Source organism: Lynx rufus, unplaced genomic scaffold (assembly GCF_022079265.1).
Source record: "Lynx rufus isolate CCGP_SWC_20201006 ecotype Redwood Valley unplaced genomic scaffold, mLynRuf1.p SCAF_14, whole genome shotgun sequence".
NCBI lineage: Eukaryota > Metazoa > Chordata > Mammalia > Carnivora > Felidae > Lynx > Lynx rufus.
In genome coordinates, this window is record NW_025814828.1 from 40,573,553 (window position 1) to 40,598,381 (window position 24,829).

Genomic DNA, 24,829 nt, shown 5'->3' on the forward strand with positions numbered 1-24,829 from the left:
CAGAGCTTGAGTGGCGGAGGGGCAGAGAGAGAGGGAGACACAGAATCCGAAGCAGGCTCCGGGCTCCGAGCTGTCAGCACAGAACCCGACGTGGGGCTTGAACCCAAAAACCATGAGACCATGACCTGAGCCAAAGTCAGAAGGCTCAACCGACTGAGCCACCCAGGCGCCCCAGTTGCTGTGATTTTTTAGACCCTGTTTTAAAACTTAAGGTTTAAAGCACCTGAATCGGGGGGTTGGCAAAAATCCTTTTCCGTAGAAAGTCAGATAGTAAATGGTCTGGGCTTTATGCACAAATACCTGCTCACTTCTGTCACAGCTACCCAGCTCTGCAGGAAAGCACTCACAGACATCGTGCAAATGAAGGCGCCTAGGGCATTCCAATAAAACTTTATTTACAAAAATAGGTGGTGGGCCGGATTGGGTCCAGAGGGGCTGGCTAGCCTTACTTTGTCTTAGAAACACACTGAGAAAAGGATCACACAGCATTCTTCTACTAACTGACGATACTTATAAAATGCAAACACAAGATGAGCTCAGCCAGTTAATCTTTTTATTTTGAGTTTTGTAAAAAAGAAAAAAAAAAAAAAAAAGCTTTGAGAAAAACGTGTTAACTACCGGTCAAAGGCCAGAAGACGTGTGGCTAGATTTACAATACCAATCTAAACATATACACAAAGGCAAACGTTAAGTAAAATGCTAGGGAAAGTTAGCACTTTGGGGGCCTAACCTCGGTTTTCCTTATTGCACATAAAGGTTGCTGACAACTCCAAGTCCTCACCTTTTCACAGTTAAACATACTTTTATTTCATGGAACATGTTTATTTATATAACATACTATACTGTTAATTTTATAAAACCACCGGTTTGCTACTGATGAATGGAAACAGAAGATAACATTCTCCCCAGTTACATTATGGAAGTGCTTTATAAAAAGTGCCCCCACCCCCACCCCCGGACAGTCCTGTCATCCCACGGTAAATCCATCCTATTCTATTTTTAAAAATTGCTTTGCAGCTATTAAATGAATCTTGGTGGCCTTCCCATTCGATCATTTTATTGGACACAGTGAAACTTCCTAAGTAAAAAAATAAAAAGACAACCTAGGAGGAGGTGATCCTGAAGTCACAGGCTTTGAAGCAGTGATTTCAGTGCTGAATTCCGAATCCATAGACTTCTCACCCATACGACTGGAAATCATTCCTCTGCTTCCCCGAAGCCCACAGCTGGAATCATCGCAACAGAAGTCCACCCCCAAATGTCCAAGCCGTCGGACGGTCACCCAGTAGCACGGGGGTCTCAAATTTTCAGTGCTTTAGACAGCAGATGCGGAGTTCCTCCAACGTATGTACACGCCCAGTCGTTTTCCACTGACCCTGGCAACTGGCAATTCCGTGTAACCTGTTTTAAAAGGCGGCCATCCGAAAGAGAAGACGGCCCCTGCTGGGTGCTCTGATGTGCATTTCGGGGCTTTTCAAAATGCGGCAGAAAAGTGGCTGCCTGTGTGCTCCATGTGGGGCCATGGTTCTAACCCTGCTTACAAAAATAAAACTAACATCAAAAGCTTTGGTTTTGCTTTTCACGATTGCTGCTAGCACTGGGTGACGAGACGTGTTAGTATATATATATATAAAAAAAAAGCTCTCCTTACGAAAATCGAAAGAGGGAAAAGGCGTTGATTTCTAGGTGTGGTTTTGAAAAAGATTGTCAAAGAGAAGAGCCCTACTTGCTTTTCCTAGTGAGAGACTAGCAGAGCTTTCTAGAGTATGTCTCTGCGTATTGTCCTTATTGGGTTTTAGAAAGGGGAAGGTCTCTTCAGCTACTATGAAAGCACATTCAGATTAGAAAGCTTGTTTCTAACTCTTGGCCACTAGGTTCCTTCGACTGACTGTGTCGGAGCGCACAGCACCGGACATGGGCGGGGCCAGAGTTTCACTTAAAAACCAACGTAAGAGATCAGAAGTCACCGATACCACTTTCATAGCATGTGACAGACTCGCTCCTACACGAACTCATCTTCAGAATCAACATCAAGAGGCAGGCGTGAAACGTGAAACGTGTCAAGTTCCCCGTTTTTCCAAAGTGGAACGGGAAGTCACATGCTTATTGGATCAGCAAGCTGACCTTCCAGAAGCCCTCCTTCCAGAAGCCCTCGTTCCAGATTCCATCTTACAACAGATGGCACGGTCGGCTTTGTGATGTGCCTCTTAGGACTCACAGTGGGGACCAAGCTAGGTGTCTGAGAGGATGATCCCCCCCCCACATTGGTCCCGCCACCAGTCTCCCCTAAGGGCATCGGCGGTGTTTCTACCTTTAGAAATCATCCCGTTCGTATTGAATATCTGACATGGTGACATTAACTGCCCCTGTGGACAAAGAAAGGGGGAGGGAGAGATGACTGGGGGTGGGAGGATGTCATGAAACAGCCCTCTACTTTGGAAGGAGATCGCCCTAGACTGAAATGTACATGGACAGCTCAGCTAACGCTTTTCACGTTTTCCAGAGACTTCATTTGTCAACCAAACCACAGAGGGCATTTTCGGGGCCGGAGAACACAGCCTGAAAGCTCCTGCAGTCTGCTTGATGAGACATTTGATGTCGCAGTGTGGTTTTCGGCTGCAAGGCGTCAGTGCTGTTTGGCCGCCCCAGGGAGTACCCTGGATGGGCAGAGACCGTGTAGTTACGTACACGCTCTTCCTAGATTGGCTTCCTAGGAGGAAACGCAGCCTCGTTTAAAGTCCAAATTGCCCTCCGGGGGAGACAAAGTTCGGGTCGCCTTGTAGTGCTCGAAAAGAGTATTAAAAGGGACAGCCGGGCTTCATGCCTCCCCTCTGGCAATGCCGGTGCCTCGTGAGCGTGAGCGCGAAGGGGTCACAAGCTTCCACTAACCGCAGGCCCAACCTCTACCCTGTGGTCTCCAGCGTGGATGCAGGCAAGTGGGGGGGGGGGGCGGGGCAAGCTGAGTGTGGCCAGAAAGAAAGCTGACTTGGCCGCAAAGGGGACCCCGTTTAGTCACACGTTGAGTGGAACAGCCAGCTTCTCCCAAAACCTTCCACTTGACAGTTGGCTGCTCGGTTAAGACCGAACCCCTTTTCTTTCCACAGGCGGGGGCAAAGAGGACAGGTGATGCATCCCGCCCCCCCGCCCCCGCCCGAATACATCCCCTCACATCACCCTTCTCTCCCTTTCATGCACTAAGGTTTTCAAATGTGACGCCGTCAGTTGTACTTTAGGGAGAAAGTTCTGGAGTTCTGCCAAGAGTGTCTACACGAAACCCTTTGACGGCCGTCAAGGCTGGGTTACTGGTCAACCCTCAGGGTGGTCCACGTGACTTGCAACTAAAGAAACTTAATTTGCTAGGCCATCCTTTAAGGTTCCAAATAGGGTCCATTGCAAGGTGTAGGCTACAAGGCTCGCAACTCTGGTTGTGCATTAGAATCCCTGAAGATCCAAAACAAAGCACGGAAGCCAGGCCCCACTCCAAGCCTCCCAAATATGAATCTCTGAGGATAGGGCCCTTGCACTGATATTTAAAAAAAAAAAAAAAAAAACTAGCCAGGTAATCCTAATGGGCAGCCATGGTTGAGAACTTGTGTGCTAGAATTATCCAGCTCTGCTGAACTGTCACCCCCCCCCCCCGCCCCCAACCTGGAACAAATATGTTTATAAGATGTTAAACGTGTTAAAAAGACGTGAAATTGGATGCACTCAGCCGTTTCAACCTGATTTATGCCAGGCTGGCTGCAGATAGTTGGCCTTGTGTTAGTTGGTTTCTGGGCTTCGTGGCACGCACTTTCCCCCACTCAGCATAGGCATAGTACTTCTAGAAACACGGAAGCGTTTCAATGAATGGACTCATTTCCCAGGACCTCTAGTAAGGTCAGGATTATTCCGCACATCTTGCAAACAAAAATTAGAACCATAGGTCAGTGACTTACTCCTATCCACTGAAGAAAAAAATCCAACCAAGTAACTACAACCCTAGCAAAATTTTGGTCTTGGCAAATCTCCACCTGCTTATATTTAAGTAGGTCCAAATAAAAGGTTTGCAGTCAAGACTACAAGACCCTTTTGGGGAAAACACAACAATCTGTGGATCGACGTAGGCCTTGGATGGAGAACTCTGGTTATTTTTCCTCCTTGATTTCTTATTAAGTTGCTGAAAGCTTCCTGGAAAACCATTAATGACAACATAGCCTTGACGTTAATTAAGATGGGGGGGGGTCCCTAAACAGCCAGGGTGGCTATTTTCATGAATCATATCAGGGTTTTTCCGGTAGTTTCTTTCCTCCAAAATTAAACAAGTAAGCGACATAAGAGATAAACAAGGCTTTATAAAGACCCAACCAAAGAGCCGGCCAGCCTATCCATCTCTGCAAATACCCAACACACACACAAGCCTCACCTTTATAGGCTTGACTGGTCATTACTGAGAGAACTCCACCGAATAAAACTTCTGCCGGTTCTGGGCGCGGGCACATATGCACATCTCCAGCCTGGCAAGCTGCTCTCTGCACTCTGACACAACACCCACGACACAATGACCTCCCATCCAGGGGCTCTCTAAAAAAGAGGTTTCTCTGGCTGTGGCTCGTAGGTCTTCTTAAGTCCTTCACTAGCCTAGGTAATTCTGAGCCTCATGGGGTTAGATATGTGGTTTAGCTTGTTTTTCAAGCTTACAAATCCCACGGGTGCCCCTGATAAAGTCAAAATGGACTTTAGGGTAGACAGAAAGGAAAGGGGGGGAGGAATAAAAAGCATCTAATTATATTATATCGAACCATATGAAACTGCCATTTGTTTTTTTCTTTTTAATGGTTCAATATCAGCAATTTCATATGGCTCAACCTAGTAATAATTTTTGCCTGGTTTACACAAACTATCACAAACTATGTTGTCTGCCACAATAAGAAAAATGCCCACATTTTATGAAAGCATTTTTTTTTTAATAGATCGGGTTTTCAAATAACCTAAATTTCAAACCACGCTCACGCATTCAGCTGGTGCAAGCCTCCCCAGATACCAAGAGGACGACCCTTCTTTACATGGCACTCAAGTGTCAAGACATCCGGAGACTTAACCTTACAGTAGACAGAACGTTCCACCGGACTGAATAATGCTTAATTTTCTAGGGACTTGCCTCTAATTTCTCACGTGGCCGCTGAAATCTCATGCATTCGTTGGCTCAAGGTTTGGAATTCTCAGGTCTTTAGAACAGTATCCTGTATTTCGTTTTTGCAGTTAATTTTGTTCGCAGTGTGATTCCCACCCCCGCCCCCCAATACTAGCCTACTGCCTCCTAGGCTTGTTTTTGCTTTCTCGTCCCCAGATAAAAGCATCCCAACCAATTTTGGTGTTGTTCCTAAACCCACAGTAGGTATCTCGGCCCTCGGAATCATTTGCCAGGCAGTCAGCTTGTACGGTGGCCCTGAAGAATTGACTGATTTTTCGTCATCAGTTTCTAACCAGTTTCTGCTGTTCCCAGATTAATGTGAAAAACCCAACAGTGTAACACGATTTTTGCCTTTGGTTTTGCTTTTGGTAGCTTCTTCTGGATGGAGGCTTCCAGAGAAGGAATTCTAATTCTTTCCCCGTGTCGAAATGTTCACGGATAGATTTCCATTCTTCAGTCTAGAGGAAACCCGGGTTGCAAAGAGTCCAGAAGCCTGACGTGAGGTCGCAGTCCCGCAGCCCTCGGAGCCAGAAGTGCCTGCGGCAATTGCTTCTTCGTGAGTTCTGTCCCATTTACCACCGGCTTCCGTCATCCTTGGAGGTCCGGTCTCAGCTGCCTTCCTTCTCGATTGTTCTTCCAGCCTGCTCTCCTCCACCTTGCTATTCCTGCAGCCAGCCAGGCTTGCACTGCTGTGTACGGATCTGAAGCCTCTCCTGGGGGGACTCCAACCCCCCCCACCCGCCCCACACCTTGTTCAGATACTGCAGGTGAATGAGTTAGACCATTAAAGCATGCTTTTTGTTTGTTTGTTTGTTTAACTCTGAACAGCACACTACTATGTGAAAAAGTGGGAATAGGTCTGCATCTGTCTTGATTTAGAGACACTTTAGCCCCACCATCTTGGGTTAAATTGTAAAGGTTATTAAGATAGCTTCAGACCCCAATAAAACAGAAGCGTTAGTTCCACTCAGTCAGTGCCCCGCCTCAAACAACCCTGGGGCTTGCAGCCGTCCTCACCCTGCGGGTGGGCCGCCCCCGCCCCTCATCGCTGCAGGCTCTGGGGTGGGGGGAGGGGGGAGTCACGCATTGTCCTCCAGGGGGAACACTAGGCGCGTGCCCCGGCTGGAAACCGGCTGGTCTCCCATCCCCAGGGCTCGGTCCAGCACCTCCTCGGAGCTGCTCTTGGTTCTCCGACTGCCCTCGAGGCTCGTGGAGGCCGTGTGGGAGCCTGAGGAGCCATTTGCAGTCACTGTGCTGTCCCCGTAGGTCAAGGTGAGGTCGCCCTCGGTCAGGATGAAGTCGGAGTCTTCTTCTCTCAGCGGCTCTTGGTTCTGAAAAGTGCAACGAACGACAACGACAAATGGGAGACCGGCATCTTCCGAGGGCTGGGGCCAACCCCCGACCTCAGCTCCTCATCTGAAAACCCCGGGCCCGTGAAACTTGCCTGCCCGGAGCCTCTGGTGTGCATGAATGTTGCAAACTGTAGCGTGCTATTCAAGGCAAGGTGCTGCTGCTGGAAACCAAGCCTTTGAACCCCAGGAAGCAGTTCTGATTTCAAATGCCTGACAGCTGAGGTTAGTGACACAAGGGGAGAAAGGGAGGCCAGCTGGGGCTTTCAGGTTCCCAGCCCACAAGGGAAGGCAGGGCAAGGTCACTGGGTGAACTTACAGATAGGTTTCAGGGCCCCCCTTCCCTGGGCAGGAGGCCCCATAAACCACCCTGAACCCACCTGATTTACATCTGAGCCGCTCTTTGTCCCAGTGAGCGATTGAGGGAAGGGGTCAAAGCATAATTACGATATCCTTCCTGTCCCCACAGAAAACCCCCCTGATGGGAAATATCCTGTCCGCACAGAAAACCCCCCTGATGGGAAGCCCGGCGGCACAGATGCGGCGGGGCATCCAGAAGGAGGGTCTGTTTTCTCAAACAATCTGTTCTATGCCTGCCGGGAAGGTCAGGGAAGGGCTCACTTGATCCTTACCCCTCCCTGCCTGTGAAGGGCGGGAACACTCCTGTCACAGAGAAGAAAGCCTGGGCTAAGACAACCTCGGAAATGTGCCCGAGGTTTCCCCAGCTGGTGGGAAGCAGAGTTAGGATTTATGCTGGTCGGACCCAGGTAAAGGATGTGAAAAAATCACCCCATCGGGAGGAGGATGGACAAAAGCCGCAGTGAGAGTAAAAAAAAACCAGGCAAGGTGGAGCAAGGCAGGCGTTCGTTCTAGCCAGAGTGGCAGCCTCCGCAAATGACCACACCGTGGGGGAGAGCTCAGGAAGCAGCCCGGGGTCAGACACAAACCTTTCACCCTCTAATGGGTTTAACCAGCAAAACAAGGGGCGGTTCGCTCCCCTGCCGTCCCCACTGCACACAGGGTCAAACGCTGCGAGCGCCTCTCTTGAACGGCAAACACGTTTTCAAAATGCTCCGGCACACCGCTCTTGCTCTCCTATCTGCCATCTGTTCTTCAAAAGGCACCTGCATCCTCTACGTGTCAGGGTGTCCTCGGGGCAGGACGCGGGAACCTGCCTCCCTGACAGCCTCCTGCTCCCTCCTCCCCTGTCCGCACCAGTCACGCTGCTGCCCAAGGCCACGGGCAGATTCTCCCCAACCATGCCTGAATTCCCATCTAGGTGAGAAACCGGCACAGCACGTGACCGCATCCTCTTGGCACCCTTCCTCGAGATGCTTAAGTCACAGGAGGTGCCAGAGGAGTACCTATTCAATGCCCCGACCTAGGAAGGGCTTCTGGGTCTGCCTAGCTCCTTCTCCTGTCCCAGCCTGTCTGGGTACACTCGCTGGTAACGAGCTCGAGCTTGTTTTCTGCGTTGCTTCTCAGTGATGACGGCTGCCCGGCGCTTCACAACATGACTCCACTTAGCCAGTGCTCCCCGGCTTTTTTGGATAGGCAAGCCCACGCCTCCTCTCGCTTGCTGCCTCAAACCCTCGCGGAATGAGGCAAGGCGCACACGTGCAACTAAATAACAATCCCGCACTCAGGCAGAGCGTTCATTCCAAAACTCACTCCAAACTCCCCAGATTCCTACTCTCCACCAGTGTTGAGAAAGGCCTGAAATTCGATCTGTCCTGTGATAGTTTTCTTAACAACAAATGAGATCACGTTCCCTGGTTTAGCGTTAACCGTGTCTCCGTTCGCAGGCGGTGTCTGCAAATGGGGCCACGCCCTCTACAGCAGCGCAGAGGAGGCCCCCAGACACCAGCCCCTGGGTGACCCTCGCTGACCCCTGGCAGGGGAAAGCAGGGCTGAAATTCACCGGCAGGAGGAAACGGGAATGGATGTTGACCCGTTCCATTACGAAACTCACAAGCCCGGACAAAGAGTACCCAAGGAAAGGTCATTCCGAAACAAGGACCTAGTAAAACCCAGTGGAGAGGGATTTCCAAGTCAGAGCCTCCAATTCTAGATGACAAGATCAACAAAAGTTTTGTTAAGCTGGAGGCTTGTAATAATTATGTAACGGGCTGTCCACTGAAGGCTGCTAGGAAAATGCTGTGGAATAACCTTGCAAACACGCGTGTTGCAGGAACGTGGGCGTTTGAAATAACCAGAAGTCACACTTTCCTGAATGGAAGAACACGGTTTCCTAGGTGCATGCAAACAGTGAATAATGAACATCTTCAAGATCTCCCAAATAAACCGGAAGTCCAAACGCCCTCTAGGTGATGGGTGAGGTCAACAGTGCGTCAAACAGCCACGAGAGCCGCCCAGCCCAAGACCCTCACCAGGCTCAAAAGCCTGCAGGGAGCCCCTCCACTCTCCCTGTGGCTTCCTCAATTAATTTTTCAAAGACCCTTTGCTCCTCCTCTCTCAACAATAGCAACCCTCACCGTGTCTGGAGCAGACTGAGACCCTGGTAGGGACCCCAGCCCAAAGCAGCAGTGGCAGTATGGAGGGATTCTTGCTTATTGCCCAGCTACAGTGTCTATTTTCCCCTCCGTACCATCCGAATGCAACGGTTTCCAAGCCCGCTGCCCTGCCCCGTTACCTGATCAGGACCCTTCTCACTCAGACCTGGGCTTTGCATTCTGCTTTCTCAACACTAACCAAGTAAATTGCAGGTTATTTACTAATACTCTGAAACCTGCATTAGGGTCACAGCTCTGTCAATTACCAATCCTGGGACCAAGGCAGTTTCTTCCTCTGTAAGATGGTAGTTATCTGCCTATTTACGGTATGGCCGAGAGAGCCATTTGTGAGCTGGAAAGCTCTACATAAATATAAGGAGTTCTTTTCTCCCGGGTGTAATGGTTATGTAGGATGGTGGAGGAGAGAGAGGAAGAAGGGCCTTTCCCCTCTCCTCCAGTCCTTCTATGGAGGTAGATTCTTGCTTTCTCCACAAACCCTCTGCCCAGCAACCCCGGTGAAGAGCTCACGAGTCAGCCCCAAAGCTCAGATGTCCACCGGTGTGGATATTCTTTTCGTACTGTGCTGAGTCTGAATCGGAAAACGGAAAGGACCTAACCATCTCAACATAAAGACACCATTTGCAAAAGGAATCTTCACGTTTGCTAAACACTTTGTGGTTCACCATATGTTTCCATACCTTAGCCTTTAATCTCACAGCCAAGCCCAGACGACGAGGCCCACTTTACAGACAAGAAAACTAAGGCTGCTAAGAACACTTAGATGGCCTCAGGGCTTGGATTTGAATGTAGCTGTTCTGTTTCCAAATCCAGAATTCCTACACCATGGCTGCAGACACCGCAGGGCCCCGCGGCCCAGGTACAAGGTTTCTCTGTTACTGTGCAAAATACACAAACATACGTTAACTTGGCCATTTCTAATCATCTTATTTAGAAAAGCAAAACTTGTGGGTTTGGAGGCTTGCGTGCAACACGTTTCCTCTTCCTGGGGAAGACAGTACCCTGGCTCCGTGATCAGGAACACAACCCTGACGTGCTGTACTTACGTCGTACACCTGGGGACTGGTCAGACACCGAGCGAGCAGGCCACACCAGGCGGGCAGCGTGGTGGTTAAGGGGGGGCCGGTGTGTGTGAGGATGGGCTTCAAGTAACTTTGAAAAGAGGATTAAGGAAAATGCCTGCAAAGAGAACACACACCCAACGGAACATGTTTAGAAATCCCAAAGAGTAGGGGCGCCTGAGTGGCTCAGTCGGTTAAGTGTCCAACTTCGGCTCAGGTCACGATCTCATGGTCTGTGCGTTCGAGCCCCGCGTCGGGCTCTGGGCTGACAGCTCAGAACCTGGAGCCTGCTTCGGCCCCAATGGCAACCACCAATCTGTTTGCTGTTATCTGTGAATCTGGGTTTTATTCTGTTTTGTTTTGGTTTTTAGACTCCACATGTAAGTGAAATCATGTATCATGGATCATTTGTCTTTGTCCGATTTATGTCACTTAGCACGATAGCTTCAAGGTCAATCCATGTTGTCGCAAATGGCAAGATTTCATTCTTTTTAATGGCTGAGTAGTATTCCACTGCATGTGTGTGTGTGTATGTGTGTCTTCCTATTTATTTATTCTTTCTTTCTTTATTTTTTCTTCCTATTTATTGATGTATAAACTTTAGTCAGAGGTTTTTAATCCCCTCCTGTGAAAGACGGTACATTTAATTCATTTATACTCCAGCTTTTCTTTAAAAAAATTTTTTTTATGTTTATTTATTTTTGAGACAGAGAGAAACAGAGCATGAGTGGGGGAGGGGCAGAGAGCGAGGAAGACACAGAATCCCAGGCAGGCTCCAGGCTCTGAACTGTCAGCACGATGCGGAGCTTGAACTCACGAACCGTGAGATCATGACCTGAGCCGAAGTTGGCGCTTAACCGACTGAGCCACCCAGGCGCCCCTATACTCTGGCTTTTCCATTTTTTCCTGATTTTTATTATACTTAATTTTATACTATAGACACGTAACACTTGCATTCTATTCTATAAGTCAGAAGTAAAGCTTCTGTGCTTTGTCTACGGATTGAGTCTAAATGTTAAAAGCCAGTAACTAGCATTGGTAATATTATTTAACGAATACTATTTGCTAGTAACCCAGCAGAGTGGTTAGAACACTATTAAAGGAAATGTGATACAATGTCATTTAAACTTTGTTCCTGAGAAGAGAACATGAGCTAAATACAGGCTCTTCTTTGAATTTCCTTTTGATCTTGTACATTTCTTGTGGGTTATAACAAATTGTTTCTTCTTCAATGTTGTCTCCTTAGCTGGGTCTGATTTTGATTGTGTTTGATCCTTGTGTTGTTGGTGGTTTTTTCCCCCCTTCTACTAGAGTCTGCACAGTGCCAAACTTTTGTGAATTCCTGGGTGTCTGAAAGCCACCTGTCTTTTTTTTCTAGGCTCAGAGTTTTTTCTTTTCATCCTAGAACTCTGGCAATGCTAGATGGTATTCTAACATTCAAGTTTGCTGATGCCACATTGGGTTCTTCTCTTTATTTTTATTTAATTAATTTTAATGCTTATTTTTGAGAGAGAGAGAAAGAGAGACAGACAGACAAAATGTGAGTGGGAAAGGGGCAGCGAGAGAGGAAGACACAGAAGCCGAAGCAGGCTCCAGGTTCCAAACTGTTAGCACAGAACCCGACGTGGGGCTTGGACCCACAAACTGTGACATCATGACCTGAACCGAAGTCGGATGCTTAACTGACTGAGCCGCTCAGGTGCCCCTGGTTCGTTCTCTTTAGAGGATGCCACTTTTTCTCTTTGGAAGCCTTGAAGAGCCCCGCTTTTCCTCCTTAGTTTTAGAATGTTCTTTCATTCTTTCTTTGCTTCTTTTTTTCCTCCATGGTCTCTATCTTCTCCTTTCATATTCTGTTCAAGGACTGTGGACCTTCTGGCTCTAACCTCCCTGTCTTGCAACCCTTTCTTGCACATCTCTGACTTTGTGCTTGAATTCTTACAGATTCTCTTCCTCAACTTCATCTTCCAGATCAACAGTTCAGTCTCCACCATGTAATTAAACTATCCATTACATTTTGGGGCTTATTTCAGAAACTTTAATTTCTAAGAGCTTCTTCTCATCTGAGTGCTTTTTCTTTTTAATTTTTTTAATGTTTATTTTTGAGAGCGAGTGAGTGAGCAAGCGAGGGAGTGGGAGGGGCAGAGAGAGAGAGAGAGAGAGAGAGAGAGAGGAAGACACAGAATCTGAAGCAGGCTCCGGGCTCTGAGCTGTCAGCACAGAGCCCAATGCGGGGCTCGAACCCATGAACCACGAGATCATGACCTGAGCAGAAGTCAGACGCTTAACCTACTGAGCCACTCAGGTGCCCTGAGTGCTTTTCCTAATAACCCGTTCTTACATCGTGACTGGAAAAGCCTCTCAACTCCAAGGCTTTTATTAGAACAATTAAAAAAAAATAGGGGTGCCTGGGTGGCTCAGTTGGTTAAGTGTCTGGCTCTTGATTTGGGCTCAGATCATGATCTCACGGTTGGTGGGTTCAGGCCCTGCTTCGGGCTCTGCGCTGACAGCTCGGAGCCTGCCTGGGATTCTCTCTCTGCCCCTTCCCTGCTCGTGTTCTCTCTCTCTCAAAAATAAACAAACAAACATTAAAAAAATTTAAAAAAGAAAAATTAAAAAATAAGTATCTGGTAGGGTGCCTGGCTGGCTCAGTCGGTAGGGCATGCAACTCTTGATCTCAGGGTCATGAGTTTGAGCCCTGCATTGGGCATAGAGTTTACTTAGTGAAAAAATATACATATGTAAGTACACACACACACACGCACACACGCTTGGAATTAATTCCTTTGGCATGCCCCCCTCCCATGTCTTTACTCAGTTTCTCAGTTCATCAAGCAGGTGCGGAAGTCTACCACTCCAAAGTTGGATGGTGGGGAGGTTACTCTAGGGAGAAAAATCTTTGGTGGCCTCAAGATCTGTTTCTCTACCAATCCCTCCCCAGGCAGTAGCTCTCCTTTCTTTAGAGAGCTATGGCCCGAGGAGAAAATTAACAGCTATCAGCCGATCTGCTGACACAGAAAGTACTGGTTGCAGTCGTCACTAAACAACATTCTTTAATAAATCAGCTAGACAAACTGTCTCAAGACTCGAAGACAGATGGAGTCGGAGCAGAGAAAACTACAGCTTTGGTCTTGCAAGCAGTCACGAATATCTCTTCTGTGATTTCCAGGAGCCCCGGGAGAGCTGTATGTGCGCACTGAGCCTCTCATCTTACATCGGAAGGCCATCGATTCCATTTTCAGGCTTGTTCCGGGAAGGAGGTACCACGCTTCCTCTTGCCGGCTTGTGGGGATCATTCCCGCCCAGCTGGATCCTCTTCTGTTGTAGCCAAAGCCAAGTCTTCTCATTTAATCACCTCTGGAGCTATAGAATGAATCGTGGGCACCTTCCTGGTATAATTCCTCAGACGCTTTCCGTTCTTGGTCTCCCACCTCCAAACTAAACAAGTAGAAATCCCAGTCACTAAACTTTACATTCAGAGACTTCAGAGATCACTCCTGTTGCCCCGCAAAGAGTCAGTTTCTTCCGCACTCAGCTTCACTGAAGTACGACTGACAAACACTGAATGCATGAAAGGTGTACAAGATGTTTAGATATGCGTATATTGTGAAATGATTGCTACAATCAAGCTAATTAACATATCCATCACTTCACATGTTACCATCTTTCTGGCTATGTGTGGTGCAAACGCTTAAGATCTACCCTCTCAGAAAATGTTAAAATTTCCAGCACACAATACAGTGTTGGTAACACTCAAGTTGTTGCCGTATCTTCATTACTGTGAATAATGTTGCTGTGAACATGGGAGTGCGGATTTCTCTTGGAGAAATTTTTTGAGGAACCTCCATACTGTTTTTCCACCGTGGCTGCACCAATGTACATCCCATCGACAGTGTAGAAGGGTCTCCTTTTCTCCACATCCTCCCAACTTGGCTTGTTATTTTTTTCCCATTTTGATAACAGCCATCCTAACAGATGTGAGGAGAGATCTCATTGTGGTTTTGATATGCATTTCCCTGGTGATGAGTGATGTTGAGCAACTTTTCACATATCTGTTGGCCAAGTGTATGTCTTCTTTGGAAAAATGTCTATTCAGGTCCTTTGCCCCTCTTTGAATTGGGGTATTTGGATTTGGGCTGTTGAGTTATAGGAACGCCTTATAGATTTTGAATATTAACCCCTTATCAGATATATGGATTGCAAATATTTTCTTCCATTATACAGGTTGTCTTCTCATACTATTGATGGTTTCCTATGCTGTGCAGAAATCTTCTAGTTTGATGTAGTCCCATTTGTCTATTTTTGCTTCTGCTGCCTACGCTTGTGGAGTAAAGTCCAAAAACGCACTGTCAAGACCAATGTCAAGGAGCTTTCCCCTGTGTTTTTTTTTTTTTCTAGGAGTTTTATGGTTCCAGGTCTTGCACTTAAGTCTTTAAACATTTTGAGTTCCTTTTTGTGAGTGGTGCAAGATAAGTTCCAGTTTCATTCTATTGCATGTGGATATCCAGTTTTCCTGACACCATTTATCAAGGAGACTGCCCTTTCCCTATTACATATTCTCAGCGCTTTGGTTGAAGATTAGTCGATCCAATATGTGAGGGTACGTTTCTGGGCTCCCTCTTCTGTTCCACTGGTCTGTATATCTGTTTTTATTTTTTAACGTTCATTTATTTTGGAGAGAGACAAAGAGTGCGAGTGGGGAGGAGGAGAGAGAGAGGGAGACACAGAATCTAGGCTCCAGGCTCTGAGCTGTCAGTACAGAGCTTGGCATGGGGCTCAAACTCACAGGCCAGGAAATCATGACCTGAGCCATAGTTGGATGCTTAACCGACTGAGCCACCCAGGTGCCCCTGTATATCTGTTTTAATGCTAATACCATTTTGATTACAATGCCTTTGTAATATAATTTGAAATCACGAAGTGTGGCACCTCAGCTCCGTTCATTTTGCCCTAGATTGCGTTAGCTATTCACAGTATTTTGTGGTTCCATACAAAGTTTAGGATTGTTTCTTATTTTCTGTGAAAAAAAAAACCCCACCATTAGAATTTTGATAGAGATTTCATTGAATCCATAGATTGCTTTGTGTAGTATGGATATGTTAACAATATTAATTCTTCTAATCGATGAACACAGATATCTTTCCATGTATTTGTGTCCTCTTCAATTTCTTTCATCAATGTTTTTCAGTTTTCAGTGTACAGATATTCACCTACATGGTTAAATTTATTCCTAAGTGGTTTACTGTTTTTGACGGTATCATAAGGAGACTGTTTTCTTACTATCTTTTTTGGATAGCTCATTGTCAGTGTATAGAAATGCAACTTATTAGTTTTAAAACAGTTTTCTGGTGGAGTCTTTAGGGGTTTCTATATATAAGATCATGTGATCTGCAGAGATAATTTTAATTCTTCCCTTCTGATTTGGAGGCCTTTTATTTCTTTTTCTTACCTAATTGCTCTGGCTAGGACTTCTAATACTGTATTGAATAGAAGTGGCAAGAGTGGGTGTCCTTGCCTTGTTCTGGATCTTAGAGGAAAAGTTTTCAGCTTTTTGCCCTTGAGTATGATGTTGGCTGTGGGCTTGTCATATAATGGACTTTATTATGCTGACATACATTCCATCTGTATCTACTTTGTTGAGAGTTTATTTTTTATCATGAAAGGCTGTTGGATTTTGTCAAGAGATGCTTTTTCTGCATCTATTGAGACCATATACTTTTATTTTTTTATTTTGTTAATGTGGTGTATGTATCACATTTATCAATTTGCTTATGTTGGACCACCTTGCATCCCAGGGATAAATCTCACTTGGTGTATGATCCTTTTAATGTGCCACTGAATTCAGTTTGTTAGTGTTTTTTTAATGTTTATTTATTTGAGAGAGAGAGAGTGTGAGTGGGGGTGGGAGAGGGAGGGAGAGAGAGAGGGGAAGCGGGGGGAGAGAGAGACAGAGAGAGAAAGGGAGAGAATATATCTGAACTGTGAGATCATGACCTGAGCAGAAATCAAGAATCTGATACCTTACCCACCAAGCTACCCAGGTGCCCTAGTTTGTTAGTATTTTGTTGGAGATTTTTACATCTATGCTCATCAGGGAGACTGGCCTGTAAATTTCTTTTCTTGTAGTGTCCTTGGGCTTTGATATCAGGGCAATGCTGGCCTCATAAAATGAAGTTGGGAGTGTTCCCAACTTTTCAATTTTTTGGAAGAGTTTGAGAAGGTATTAATTTTTTGAATGTTTGGTGGAATTCACCAATGAAGCCAACTTCATTATGGTGACATACATTCCGTCTATATCGAATTTGTTGAGAGTTCTTTCTTTTATCATGAAAGGAGGTTGGATCTTGGAAGCTTTTATTTGTTGGGGGTTTTTGATTACTGATTCAATCTCCTGCTTGTTACTGGGCTATTCAGATTTTCTATTCCTTCTTCATTCAGTCTTGGTTAAGCTGTAGGTTTCTAGAAATTTATCCATTTTTTTCTAGGTTATCCAATTTTTAGTGTATAATTGTTCATAGGAGTCTCTTATGACTCCTTGTATTTATGTGCTATCAGTTGTCATGTTTCCTCTTCCATTTCTGATTTTTATTTATTTATTTTTATTTATTTTTCTCTTAGTCTAACAAAAGGTTTGTCAATTCTGTTTATCTTTTCAGTAAAATAACTCTTACTTTCATTGATCTTCTCTATTGTTTTTCTAGTCTCTATTTCTGTTCTGACCTTTGTTATTTCCTTCCTTCTGGTAACTTTTGGCTTACTTTCTCCTTCTTTTTCTAGTTCCTTGAGGAGTTAGTTTGTTTAGTTGAGATCTTTCTTTCTCCTTAATGTAGGCATTTATCACTATAAGCTTCCCTCTTACAACTGCTTTCACTGCATCCCATAAGTCATATGTCTGTTAGGTCCGTTTAGTCTACAATGTAGTTCAAGTCCAATGTTTCCGTACTGATTTTATGTCTGAACAATCTACCCGTTGTTGAAAGTGCAGGACTAAACGCCCATAAGAATCAATTTCTTATCACGTTCACAGTTTGTCACTCTTCTGTGAACTCTCTCCAATTTTCTCCACGTCCTTTCCAAGCCCGGGGAGTAACATGCATTCTGAATCATGATGTAGATAAAGTACATATGGCTTTTTAAAATCCCTGGGTGTTCTATTTCAGTTAATAGCAAACAAGATAATTTGAACCACTGTTTCCACTGAGAGCAACTACAAGAGCTGGGCAAAAGATAAAAACATAAAATAAAACACAACAAAATCGGCTGCTTAATGGCATCAGATAGATGCCATGGCAGTGAAGAGGGCCAGAATCTGGTGGAAGACATCCAAGAGGTGAGCCTGGTACTTGGTGAGCCACATTTCCCCAAAAGGCACCTGAGAAGCTGAGTAGAGCATCTGACAGACTGACAAAGATAGAGTGAATCTGACAAAAACTGGAGTCCTATCCTTCTGAGGAAGACTATGGAAACACCTTAGGCTCTGCATTAGAACCTTAGGGGAAAAAAGGCCACCAGAAAACAGACTAATCCTCACAGGAATTGATTCCCGGCTTCAAATCACCTTTACTCCTGACTGGGTTACAGTGATCTGGAACTGCTAACGCCCTTGCCTAGCCACTGACCAGATGTAAGTTCATCAGCTCTGAAGGATGACAGCCTCCTCAAGAGCATCTCAAATGATCAATGATCTCTACACTTTTTTGTTGCCCATGTCCATCACTCAGTAAAAAAAAAAAAATAGATGTGCAGAAGATAAACAATAAAGTTTCTAGAAGATAAAAGAGGAAACTGGTTTCGTGACTTTGGCATAGAGAAAGATTTTCACAACAGGACACAAAAACTACTAACCAGAAAAGATCAATAAATTGGATGAAGGCCTTTTGTTTATCAAAAGATTCTATTTAGAAGTGAAAAGGCAAGTCACAAGGAGAGATTTTTGTATCACATATAATTAGCAAAGTACTCACATCCAGAATACCTAAGGAATGCTTACAAAATGGTAAGGAAAAGGTAGGCAGCCCAAAAGAAAAATGGGCAAGAGACTTGAACAGGTGCTTCATAAAGGAACACACCAAATGGCCAGTAAATATATGGAAAGATGGTCAACCTTATTAGTCATCAGATAAATGCAAATTAAAACTATAATAAAATACCACTATAAACTCAATAGAATTGCTAAAATTACCGAGACTGACAACACCAACAGTCAGTGGGGATGTGGAGCGACTAGAACTCTCATACCCTAGAGGTGAGTGTGTAACGTGGTACTACCATTTTGTAAAACTGTTTGGCACTATCTTTTAAAGTTGAACCAATGCATGTCCTATTACCCAGCCATTTCACTCCTGGGTATATTCCCAACAAAAAAATATATGTATACGTGCACCAGAAGACATGGACAAAAATGCTCATAAACAGTATTCTTTTTTGAGATGGGGGGGAGGGGCAGAGGGAGAGGGAGAGGGAGAGAATCCCAAGCAGGTTCCATGTCAGCCTGACGCGGGGCTCGATCTCATGAACTGTGAGTTCATGACCTGAGCCAGAATCAATAGTCAGACGCTTAGCCGAATGAACCACCCAGGCGCCCCCGTAGCTGTATTTTTCATACTAGCTCTAAACTAGAAACAATCTACGTGTTCATCAACTATCAATGGTAAGTAAATGGCGGTATACTCATACAGTGAAATACTATACGGCAATGAAAACAGGTGAACTAGAGCTACACGTGACAACATGGATGAGTCACACAAATGATGTCAAGCGAAATAAACCAGACACTAGGATGTATATAGTCTGCAGTCCCATTCATACAGAGTTCAAGAATTTTTTTTATGTTTTCCAAGACTGTATGCGAACTACCTACCCATTAGATCATGATGTCAAGTTAAACTATGAGAATGAACTTTCGGGTTTTTAAGTTTCACCTGAGGGCCAAGCGAATCTCCTAGTGTAGAGTTGGCCATGCAGGTGGCCCATAGAAGTGACCTTTCCCACACGGATAAAGTGCTCAGGTTCTACTTTCCTTCCCGACCGCGGCACCTTTCATCGTGTGATTTTAACTAATTCACCTACATAGGCTTATTTCCCTTGGTCATAAGAGCCACCCAAGTCTACCAGGCTGTGGGGTAGCTACCCTAATGACGTACTAATGATTCCTCTTGGCCAGAGAGATGTTTGCCAGGACTACCTATGGTTGAACGATCATTGCCTGTGGCCCAAGAGAGGCATGACTGCACCTTATAGCACGCACACAGCCTTCCTTACTCGTCAGAAGTTGTTCACGGATGACTCAACAAGAGAATTTCATCACCGCTGTTTCACGAGTACAGGGAGGTCACTGAAAAGGATACTTGTGGTCAAAGCTGTACCACAGCCTGAAGAGCCACGCACTCTCCTGCTTCGTCCGGTTCCCTCTGGCAGTATCCGGACCATCCTAGGAACAGACAAGAGGACAGATGCTTAGCTGGAGAAAAGGGAATGAAATGGGGTGTGGGGAGGGGGGCGGAAGCTTCCTTTTTAACCGTAAGTTTTAGAGATTTTGAGCTCAGAGTCAAACATCCTATATCACCAAAGTTTTAGATACACTAGGAGGTAATGCCTTTTTTAAAATTTAAATTCAAGTTAGTTAACATATAGTAGAGTATTGGTTTCAGGTAGAATTTAGTGATTCATCACTTACATATAACACCCAGTACTCATCACGCGTGCCCTCCTTAATACCCATTGCCCATCTAGCCCATCCTAACCTCTCGCCAAACCCAATGCGTTACCATCACTTGGAACGCTGCAGCTCTTGTCGAGGAGACTCGGGTAGGTCCCAAGAAGGACCATTACAATGAGTAAAGCAAAGGAAAGCTTTCTTTCTGAAGACAAACTAACAAAAGGTCTTCAGAGAGCTCTGCCTGCCTTCCACAAGGAAGATAAAGGGACCTTGAATGCAAGAAACTAAGAGACACCTTGTAGCCCTGAAATGTTACGAGTTGTAAGTTCCGAGCAAATATCAGGTACGACTTTGTAACAGGGGTGCCTAACAACTTCTCGTTCTGAGAGATGGTGCCAGAAGCAGGACTAGGTACAGGAAGAATGTGGATAAATCCACGTATGGTGGCTTTGGAGAAATCAGGGGAAGTGTCTGCCCACAGACAAAGCGGGCACCTGCTCTCTCACCATGCCCCCTCCCCAAACCTGCATTCCCACGGGAGGGTTTACACCCCATGTCTTCAGCGCAACATCCTTTCGTACGGTCACCTTCTCCCACTGACAACACCTTGCCGGGGCGATCCCTATTCACCCTTCAGGGCTGGGTACAAGGCTGGCCTCTCTGAGAAATGTTTCAAAGGCAACACAGCAGTCCAAGGGGGTATACGTAATGAGTGTCACAGGCTTCCTCAACCAACTATGGGGGTCCAAATCCTAATTCTACCCCTGGCTGTGCCATTGTCTTGTTGTGTGACCCTGTTGTATGATTACCACTGTAGCATTAGCGAACATCTATTTCCTGTCACATAATTATCAGTTGGTTTTTTTTTGGCGACACAGTGCTGTTGATTGTACTTATTATGTTGGGCATGAGATCTGCAGCACGTATTTATCTATTAGCTGCAGATCTGTCCGCTTAAACATCCCCCGAATTCTCTCGCCCCCGAACTCCTGGTCACTCCCATTCTACCCTCTGTTCTTGTGAGTTACACATGGGATTTATTCTTAAACTCTGTATTGACCTTACTAAGAGAGAAGCCCCTTGAAGAAAATACCGCTGGCTCTCCTTATCACCAATTTTCAGGGATATAACAATGAGTGTATTTTTTTTCTGCATACATTAAGCACCTACTGTGTGCCAGGCACCATGATGGGTACTGGAGACAAAAAGGAATGACGTTAGCACTTGCCCCTCAAGGAGCACGTTTCCGAGGTGGGGGGGCGGGGCGGGGAGAGCGGGGGAAGACAGACAGATATGTATACAGTGACAAGTGTGATGAAGAAACAGAAAGCAGATTAAAGAACTGAGTTCTTACTGTTAAAAGATAGAAAAGTTTAACCTTAAGGTCGGTAGAGTAGTGAGAACAGCTTATGGTTTTTTTCAGAGGTAGAGCAGCACACTGCCCCCCTCCCCCGCAAAGATTTCTATCTCCGAATCCCTGGAGCCTGTATGTTATGATACCCGGCAAAAGGGGCTTTGTAGATGGACTTACAGTTTTCTAGGAGGCCCAGTGCAATCACACAGGTCCTTAAAAATAGACAAAGAGGGCAAAAGAGAGAGTTGCGGTGGAAGAAGGGGCAGGAAGGATTCGAAGTGTGACAGGGACGCACCCTGCTGTTGCTGACTTTGAAGACAGAGGGGGCCACAGAGCAGGAAATGCACGTGCTTCTAGGACATGAGCTTGACCCTGGGCCAATGGTCAGCAAGGAAATAGGACTGTAGTCCTATAACCACAGGGAACTGAATTCTGCCAGTAATCTGAATGAGTTTGGCAGGGAGTTCTTGCCCAGAGCCCAACCCCACCCAACGCCTTCATTTTGGCCTTGAAACGGAGAAACCAGCGGAGTCCACCAGACTTTTAACCTACAGAATATAAGACTGTTGGTTGAAGCCACTGAGTTTGTGGGGATCCGTTACAGTGGCTCTAGAAGTCTAATGCAGAACAAAAGAGTAAAATAAGTGATATGACCCAGTTTGGGCCTTTTTCATGTCCCTGGGATGGTGGGGCCAACGCTTCTCTGAAGGGGGTATAACAGGTTTTAAAAATGCGGGTTCAGGTTCAGTGGGTCTAGATGGGTCCTGACAGTCTGCATTTTTACAAGCTCTCTGATGATGCCCAGGCTTCTGGTCCATGGGGACACTCGGGGCTGCAAGGACACATTTACTGATCTCACATCTGGCAGTCGCCACTCTTAACCCTTCACCACATTGTCACCACACCCTTAAGGATACGGATTCATGTATCCCCTTTGCAGATGTATCCCCAGAGCCTGAAAGAATGTCTGAAATAGAACAGGTGCTCAGTACGCATTTGTCAAATGAGTGAATTAATGTCAATTGTGAACTTCTAGGAAAAAAAAAAAAAAGAATAGCCAAAAGGGAAATTAGGGACCAAGGGAGGCAATCAGAACAAAAAGAAAAGCGTGGTGGGGGTGGGGGAGTCAAAGAGTAGGAATTTGAAGAAAAAAAAAAAGGCACTACAGCAACTGTTTGAAATCAAAGATTTAAGTGACTGGGTATCAGATTTCAGCCTGGAGGAAAGCTGGAGAAGGACCCAGAAGAGTTATAGGTCATTAACAGCTGATTTTCTGCTCGAGGGTGTGCGCGCACCCGCACGGTGCTGTCCTTTCCTCCACATTCCATTAATATCCTGCTTGTGATCTTGCCCTGCTGAGATGAGAAAGCCAGGATAAATTCAGAGTCAAAGTGCTCCTAGCTACTCCAAAGCGGCCCCATCGACGAGTGCTCTTCTATAAACTTGGGGAAGGAAGTGAATGGTTTGTCTGCACGTCCGGCCAACGGCCAACGTCAATCTCAGCTCTGTCTGGCAGGAACAGCTCCCCCCTTGAATGGGGTGAGAGGCCACCCCCAGGCCCAGGCAGCTTGCCTCCAGCTGGGCTTGTTTTTGTTTTGGTTGCAAAGTCACCAAGACCTCCGGAGAAACAAAGCAACTGAGGTTTTTGTTTTGTTTTGTTCTAATGAGTCAAACTTGCCAGGGAGGTGAAGCCGAAGTCTGCCCACGATATTCTTATGCTTCCCTCACAGAAAAGCCAAAAGTCCTAGCCAGAAGCCCCTTTCCCTCGCTCACATGAGCTAACATTCTGGGCTTCTAGATCCAGTGAGGAAAACCGCACTGTCATAACAAATTCGCTCCCGTCAGATGTCACTTTCCTGTTTGTTTTTCAGAAGATCATTTGGAACATGCGGTGAAGAAAGCTGCCCTTTCTTTGCTAATGGGGAACAAACATCTGGACTTCCCCCATTTAGGATTTCAGTTTCATGACATCACTGAGCGTGTGACCTGGATCCCTTTCAGGGGAAACTGCAAGAACCCAGGATTTCACCCAAAAATGAGGAGCCCATTTATTTCTCTGTTTTCCTGTTGCTCGTGACCACTGAGTGCTCCCAGCCCTGCTGTTAGCGCCTCGCTGGACCGAGAAGGTCAGGCCAGGAGGACTGAGAGAAATAAGGCCCTTGAGGTACAAGGGCATGAGTCACCTTTAAGAAGGTGCCCCGGGAAACCAAACTTGAAGTTCGCCTTTCCCCCCCCTAGTCTGACAGCAATCTTGAAAGACTTTCAAAATGCCAGTGGAACTCATTTTGACGGCCCTCTGCATGACTGTGTGAGAGGCTTGGGAGGAGGGAGGTCAAGGGGCTGATGTGACAGCAGATCCTGGTTAGAGGCGGCCAACGGGTGCCACTGGGAGTTCAGCAGAAGTCACCAGCGCCTGCCCATTCGCAATTGGCCCAAAGGGCCCTCCAGGGAGCCATCGGGAACACTGATGACCCCTCCGGACCCATCTAGGGAGGCTCCTGAAACTCACCCCGCCTGGGGCAGGGTGCATTATCTTAGCTGTCACTGCATGGGCTGAATGCAGTGCCAGAACCCTTAGCACTTGGGACCCACAGCTTTCTCAAACATTTCCATGGAGAAGTGACCAGCCAGTTTGTTTCTAAGTCTCGTTACAAGCCAAGCGTTGCCATGTGAATTTCTTCTGAGATGAACAGTAGGTTCCGCCACATGAAACCAACCAAACCATTTCAGGTGCTTCCTTTCAGACATGCTTAAATCCAGAGGCAGGGGCAATTAAAACAACAACAATAACAACAACAACAACAACAACAACAGCAGCAAAAGGGCTGGGAAAGTTTGACTCATCTGGAACTGACAAGCTGAAATCTCTCCAAACCCTGGCTATCCAGCTGGAATTGGCCTGTTTTTCTCACAAAATTCATCTTGACCAGCCGCGGTCCTGGAGAGGAGGCTTTGGAATAGGGCAGTCATATCCCACCAGAGCCATTATTTTCCATTAAGTGGAATAAAGACACTTCACCCAGGGTTTTCTTATAGTGAGTTTCAAGATCTCCCTAAGGGTTATACACTAAAGTTTATTTATTTATTTTTGAGGCGGGGGGGGGGGGGCGGGGAGAGAGGGAATCACAGAATCCGAAGCAGATTCCAGGCTCTGAGCTGTCAGCACAGAGCCTAACGCGGGGCTCCAACTCACAAACCGTGAGATCATGACCTGAGCCGAAGTCGGACGCTCAACCGACTGAGCCACCCGGGCACCCCTAAGTGTTATACTCTAAATTAGCTTCTAGGTGCACAAGTCCCGAACGCTTGTTTTCCAAACTCCTCAATCAAAACTAGAGTCCAATGGCAACTTTTCACAAAGAATTTCTCATTGAAACTTCAAGCTCCCAACACAATGGCCAGTTCTAATAGAATCTCTTCTGAAAATGTCCAGGTCTTTCAGAGGTCGTGGTTTTGTGTCCCTGAAGGAGCATCACCACCAAGATGTGACCACCCCTGAGAAGGAGATCCGAAAAAGCCGTAGCGGCACCTCCCGGCCCAGCACAGCGCAACACTTTGCAACACTTGCTAAATCTGGTGTGCAGGATGGAGCTGTTTAGAAGGTCCCCTGGAATCTTCAATATGTAGCCTGGATTTAGGATTCGGTGCAATTCCAAGCTGACTGGAAAAGAGGGAAATGCCCGCCATGGCTTCACGCACAACACAC

The 24,829-nt window shown here is 46.2% G+C and overlaps 1 protein-coding gene across 2 annotated transcripts in view; it reads right to left on the reverse strand.

The window, feature by feature from the left end:
* Positions 1-184: 184 nt before the first annotated feature.
* Positions 185-24,829, reverse strand: part of SLC9A7 (solute carrier family 9 member A7) — a 133,204-nt gene continuing 108,559 nt past the window's right edge. For both annotated transcript variants that reach the window (XM_047076123.1, XM_047076122.1), the window contains 3 exons: positions 19,459-19,541; positions 10,100-10,205; positions 185-6,504 (listed from right to left, as the gene is read on the reverse strand). In XM_047076123.1, the coding sequence (XP_046932079.1) occupies positions 6,253-6,504; positions 10,100-10,205; positions 19,459-19,541 (441 nt within the window). In that variant the 3' untranslated portion in view covers positions 185-6,252. The remainder of the gene's footprint in view (positions 6,505-10,099; positions 10,206-19,458; positions 19,542-24,829) is intronic.